This window comes from Nicotiana attenuata, unplaced genomic scaffold (assembly GCF_001879085.1).
Source record: "Nicotiana attenuata strain UT unplaced genomic scaffold, NIATTr2, whole genome shotgun sequence".
Lineage (NCBI taxonomy): Eukaryota > Viridiplantae > Streptophyta > Magnoliopsida > Solanales > Solanaceae > Nicotiana > Nicotiana attenuata.
Genome location: NW_017670845.1, coordinates 197,039 through 203,462, shown reverse-complemented (window position 1 = coordinate 203,462; position 6,424 = coordinate 197,039). Strand labels below are relative to the sequence as shown.

General features: G+C 35.4%; 1 protein-coding gene across 1 annotated transcript; it reads right to left on the bottom strand.

The window, feature by feature from the left end:
• Positions 1-867: 867 nt before the first annotated feature.
• LOC109243851 (putative late blight resistance protein homolog R1B-17) lies at positions 868-4,555 on the bottom strand. The gene is made up of 3 exons (XM_019410852.1): positions 1,790-4,555; positions 1,594-1,688; positions 868-1,497 (listed from the first exon to the last, which is right to left on the bottom strand). The coding sequence occupies exon 1, from the start codon at positions 4,110-4,112 to the stop codon at positions 2,463-2,465; it is 1,650 nt and encodes a 549-aa protein (XP_019266397.1). The 5' UTR covers positions 4,113-4,555; the 3' UTR covers positions 868-1,497; positions 1,594-1,688; positions 1,790-2,462.
• Positions 4,556-6,424: the final 1,869 nt, after the last annotated feature.

Here is a 6,424-nt window from a genome sequence, read left to right as displayed (position 1 = left end):
CCTCATTCATGGTTTCAATATTTTCGAATTGAGCCTGACCATCTGTGTGAGATCCATCAGGAGTGCCTTCACGGGACCGTCGTGGGGAGCCTCGTGGAGAACCTTGTGGAGAACCTTGTGGGGAATCTCCCTGAAGTTGTTGGATTGTCTGAATTTCTGGGTTTCCTTGAGTGTTGTCATTGTTGTTTGACATGATTGATGCAATCAAGAAAATTAGATTGAGATCTGCTTGATTATCAGATTCCCGGTAACGGAACCAATTTGTTTAACCAAAAATTAGATTTTAGGTCAAAGTTCGAATTTAGAAGAACTCGGGTTACTGATAATCGGAAAAGTATATAAGAAAGAAATTTTGAATGATATAATCAGAAAGCAAATAAAACAAAGTATATTCCAGTAGTGTTTTTTTTGTGTCCCTTACAGATGTTGTGACTTCCTCTTTTTATAGTTAATTTTTAAGAGAAAGTGTAATGCCTTTGTTTTAATGAGACAATTACGAGCAATAAATGATATTGAAAGAAACGTTACTCAATTATTCATATTAAATACAAATTCTCTAACGTATTTGGCATTTAATGCTGAATTTGGACTCTTTTTCGCTATCAGATTCATGTCTCCAATTCCTTCTGATCTTCGAACTTTAAATGACTCGAACAGGTACGAGTCTCGTTTCATTTGAATAATAGCTCGTGCCTTTAAGTATCTTCTCTCCCGCATCATTGTTGCTCGTGCCTTCTAACTGATTACCACGTTTTGACTATTCGACCGGTCCACGTGTCATGACACGTCATCTTCAATATTTAAATTCAGTTTTTTCCCAATACACAAACAAGTATAGAATGAGTGGCCGTATCACAGAAGTTCGAATATCAAACAACTCAAAATATTTAATTCTAGTAGTCAAACTCAAAAAAAAAAAGCCTATATAATGCAAGAAAATCTTGTAGTCTGATGTGGGGCAGTTCTGCTGTTTCGGAACTGGTGATGGCTACAGTGTAACATCCATTCCTGATCATATAGTCTTGCTTGGACAAAAGATATAGCAGACTGGATTCATCTTTACTCTTGCCCAATTAATCTCTTCAACTTTGAATAAAACTGGGATTTTTTACTGGAATTGCAATATCTTCTATCATTCAGAGTAATATCAATGTCCACTACCTGGAGAGGATGGAGGCGAAAAATTCACTGCAAGATCTGCATTTCCCTGGCGACATTCTGTTCCTGCATAATCTAAGATCAACTGTTTGGCCTTCTCCTCAGATCTTCGGCTAAGATTTTTACTAAGATCACGAGCTACTCTCGCTCCTTGAGGTAATTTATTGGTAGAACTATCCCACTGTACACGTTCTGATCCATATTCTAACCTAACTGTTTGGGCTTCTCCTCATATTTTAAGCATGTAGTGATCCAACGACTATATGCTAACTCTTCAACATCAAAATTAATATCGTCTTCCTTGTGTACTTCTTCCCTCGCTTTGGTAAGGAATTTTCTCTGCCAGCAGCATACAGAAGGAATTTCAAAACAACTATGAGAACGGATGAAAGTAATGAATACGAAAGCAGACAAGCTAGATGTATTTGCACCTACATGCATATTGCTCATATGATTATACGTTACATCAGAGCCGTAGGTGGAAGCAATATCATCTTCGTCAACTTCACCTCTCATGTCGAAGTATTGCACTGCAAGTTATATATTGGCAAAGTCAATAGAAATGGGAAAGACAGAGCAAAAGAAAGCACACAGCAAAAGTCTCTTAAGTGTTATTAGTTTTACTACATACCTCCAGTATCGTAGGCATTGGCGACCAGTATTTCGTTTCCCATGCTTTTTTGTTCTTCAAGAATTTCCTCTACACAAGTGGCAGCAGCGTGGCTACAATGATGCAACTCGATCAATTTTAACGTGGGAATATCTCCAATCTCAGTAGCAATCTCCTCCAATTTATAGCAATGCCTTAAAACTAGACACTCAAGGCTAGGAAGACTATCACTGGTAGCTTTCCAGCGAATCAAGTTAGTCATAAAAATGTGTAGCAACTTGAGTTTCTTGAAACCCCCTTCATTTAAATTCCAATTGCTCCCTTGAAACGCAAAATATTTTAGTTTGAGAACCTCAAGATTGGGTAATTTACCGAGCATAGTCATATCCTTCCATAGCAGATGTGTTGCTTCAAGTGTCAAATGCATTAGTTTTGTAGGGAAAGAGTTCCATTGCGGAGCAGGAAGCCTTCGGAAAAACTGTACATAAGGGGGAAGTGCAAGATGAATTCTTAGCTTCTGGAGATGAGATAGACAGATTAGACTGTCATTAAAATTAGACCATTCATTAAGATCTGGATTGATCAAAACTCCCAATGTCTTTACATTAGTGACCGCCATAAAAATCTCCTTCCAACTGGAATCAGCAGTTCGTAACGAATGAAGAGTTTCTAAGTATTCTAAACCAAGAAAATTTTATGCCTTGGGAGGAGCAGGCAAGTACATTCTCCCTGGATTGAAATGTCTCAGACTTGACATCCTCCAAGTTTCCAATGGCAGGCGTAATTCATTTTCCGCAACTGAAATAACAATCATCGTTTGTAGGTTCCAAAGATTGGATATGGATACCGGAACTTCACTACCAGTGGTAAAACAAACATATCTCAACTGTACTAATTGTGTTATCTCATTGGGAAAACTTGGAAAGTGAATATTTAGTACATCCAATACCCTTAGCAATTCAAAACGGGAATCCACTATTTTATAGCATCCAGAGTTAAAGAAAGAATGGAGTTCACCGAGGCACAAGATGGTCCGAACTGAATCAAAATTACCTTTCTCCAGTCCAAGACTTCGATTTTCTAAACCATCTGGATGCAAACACAGTCGATGTTCAATCTCCATGCCTTCCGTGGACATTTCATAACTTTTAGTTATGACATGAAAGAACTTCTCAGATTTTCCTTCTCTCAAGCATAATTGCCGAAGGAGATCATGAATTCTGCAACTTCTAATTTTGCCATTCGCTCTTCGTCTACTAACTATAATCAAACTTCTGCTAACTAAATCCTCTAAGCACTCTTCTGCCACCTCTTCCGACTTTTTATGACTACTTGGCTTCAGAAAACCTTCAGCAACCCAAATTTTGATCAACTTATCCACACGGATTTCTTCATCTTCAGGAAAAGCACCCATATAAAGAAAACAAGCTTTTAAGCTACAAGGCAAGTAGTTATAACTCAAAGCTAATATTGCTAAACACTGCTCAGAGGTTGAACCTTCATGTGATTTCATGCTTTCAAGAACTTTTTTCCAATCCTTATATGTCCTACTGATCTTGGGGAGAAGCCCGGCTATGACAACGAGAGAGAGAGGTAATCCTTGACATTGTCGTGCTATCTGCTTTCCCATTGACTCCAATCGAAGAGGACAGCCTGCGATACCAAATACCTTGTCTGCCAATAGTTTCCAACTATTTTCCAGATTAAGGAAAGGCATGTTAAAAGTGTAACTATTACCAGCAGAAATTGCTACTTCTGAGAGCCTCGTAGTTAACATGATTCGACTTCCATTTTCATCATCGGGAAATGATCTTATGACTAGGTTCCAGGCCTCTATACTCCATATATCATCCAAAACTATCAAATACCTCTTGCCTTTCAGTTTTCTATACACTTGCTCTAATAGTTGGTCATTGCTCAAATTACTATACATTGCCTTCAGAGACGGTGTACCAAAGCTTAAAACATCTAAAAGCATTTCTCTAACATCATATTCTTGAGAGACAGTTAACCATGATGAAACATCAAAGTGATAGAATACTGATGGATTCCTAAAAATTCTTCCGGCAAGAGTTGACTTACCAATACCGCCCATACCAACAACTGAGACGACATTCAGCTCCCGTGCATTCCCTCCAATGAGTTGATTGAGTACCTTGTTGAAGACATTCTCCATTCCGACAAATGTATTTTCCTCATCCAAGACATGTCCGGATGAGCGGAGAGGGAAAAAATTTATTGCAGGGGGATCTTTGATATGTTGATTCTCATTCTTGAATTTCATCACTTCTTCTTGTATGGAATCCATTACCTTTCCTATTTGCTGCAACTCGTCATAAAGCATACGACGACCATTGTCTTGATTGCTATAAGTTTCAGCCACATGGATTCTTTTTAAGCATAAATCAACTGTGTCTTCGGCTTTATACACTGCATTTCTGATCTTCTTCTCCAAAATAGTCAACGTTTCTTGATCATTGATCCGTTTTCCTCCATCCTCAAGAAAAGCTTGCAATGAAGAAAGTCTTCCATAAAGAGAAACGATAAGTAGCTTGCTTTCAGATATCAAAACTTGGATTGAATTGCAAGACTTGTCCAAGAGTTGTCACAAGTGAAGTTACAACAGCATAAGCCATCTCTCTCTCTAGATCAGTTTCTGGGCGTTTTTCCAGTGGGAAGAATCAAGTTACTAGTATACTTTTTGTTCAGCAAAAACTCTTGAAAATGCACAAGGCCGGCTACTAACAAACTCCACCACATCAAGTCATTTTTTATTGGGGTTGATCGACTTTTGGTTTAGAGGGGCCAGTCCCCCAAGAATAAGTTATTCAAGAAAAAGACTGCTGGATCTTGACTATATTATAGTCATATATCACACCTCGGAGTTGTGTAATAATGTAAGGGCATCTCCAACTTTTACCCCATTTTTGACAACTTACTCCAACCATTCTCCCATTTTTTTTCCCCAAACTTTTTTATATTCTTTTCTCTCTTCTATATTATATTATTATCTTTCATTTCAATTTCATTTTTTAATTTCAATTAAACAAATTCCATCTTTTATTTTTATTAATTTGTAATTTTTGCAATTAAAACAATTCCATAAAATTTTAAATAATATAATTTGTAAGCAATTATTATATATTAACTAATAATTCAAATAAAAATAAAATCATTGCGATAGAAGATTAATTAAATATATATTGTGCATTCTATTGTCGATCCGATTTGTTGTGAATTTATGCGACAAGAACAACAACTAATAATGTATAAAAGAAGTCAGGAATCTTCATGGACAGAATGGCAGCAATGAATAACACAGAAGACGAAGGGAAGATCACAAATGGCTAGAATTCTCAAATTGATAGTTGCAGAATTTGTGTATACTCTGTGGATAGAAAGAAATGCAAGAATCTTTGAAAAAACAGCTACAACATGGGATAAACTAGCAAATAAGATAGCTTGTGTATGTAGTGTGAGAGCTGAGGGTTATACTAAAGTTTTGCTAGCAAAATATAAGTACTAAATAGATGTAGCTGCTAGACTTTTTTTGATAGAGGATAGAGGATTGAAATCAGGATGTAAGTTAGGTTGAGATGACCTACTGTTTTGTAAATATTACTTTGGTGATTAATATAAAGATTTAATTACCAAAAAAAAAAGTCAAGAATATTCACAGTCACAACCACAATAATCCTCAACCTCATTCACGCAATACTATAATGATTTTGGTGTATCTGGAAACGACATACCTCCCAACTAAGTTAATATGCTATTTACCGTAGTTTCAATTTTTATGTATTTTAGTTTAATGTATTTTTAATTTTTACTTTTCAATTTTAGCAACATCTAATATTTTATATTCGCACCATTCATTTTTTGAGATGATTATATATTTTTTGTACAATTATAACTTATAATAAAATTAACTTACAATTTTACATAAAAATAAAAAATGCACGAAAATTAATTTATCAAAATTATACGCCAAAGTTAAGATGTAAAATTAATATTATAAAGATATTACATAAACATAATTAGGTATATATAAAGATATAAATTAAAAAATTAAATAATAAAATATACACGAATAGTAATGGGAGAGATGAATAGTGTACCCCCATATTTGAGAGAACACTATTTATTCCCGTTTTGGGGGCCAGAATGGGGGAGGGTTGGAGCTTTATTACCCAAAAATTGCCCCATAATGGGGAAATGGAGTAAGGTTGGAGATGGCCAGACAAAAGATAACCAAATAAGTACTACTGTATTGCTATTAGTAAATTTTATGCCAATATTATAGAGTCCAGAACCTAAATATGGTTCTTTTTGACAAGTACGACGAAAATAAGTGTAAAAAAAGAGAGTTACCTTTCTATATATAAAGTTCAAATACAAGACGCTATATTTTAACGGTAAATTTTGTCGTTAAGTTATAGCGTCTTGTATTTGGACGCTATATATATAGCGTAAAATTACAACACACTATACCCCTGATTATGGACCCACCAATAAGTTAACTAACATAACAATAATTTTGATGTGTATAACGTGTATTCAAAGAACGCTATACATCAAAAAATTTCCATATCCCGGGCTAGCCATTTCCTATATAAAAGTGGTTTAGGATTTTTAGGAAAATTTCATTCACAAAAA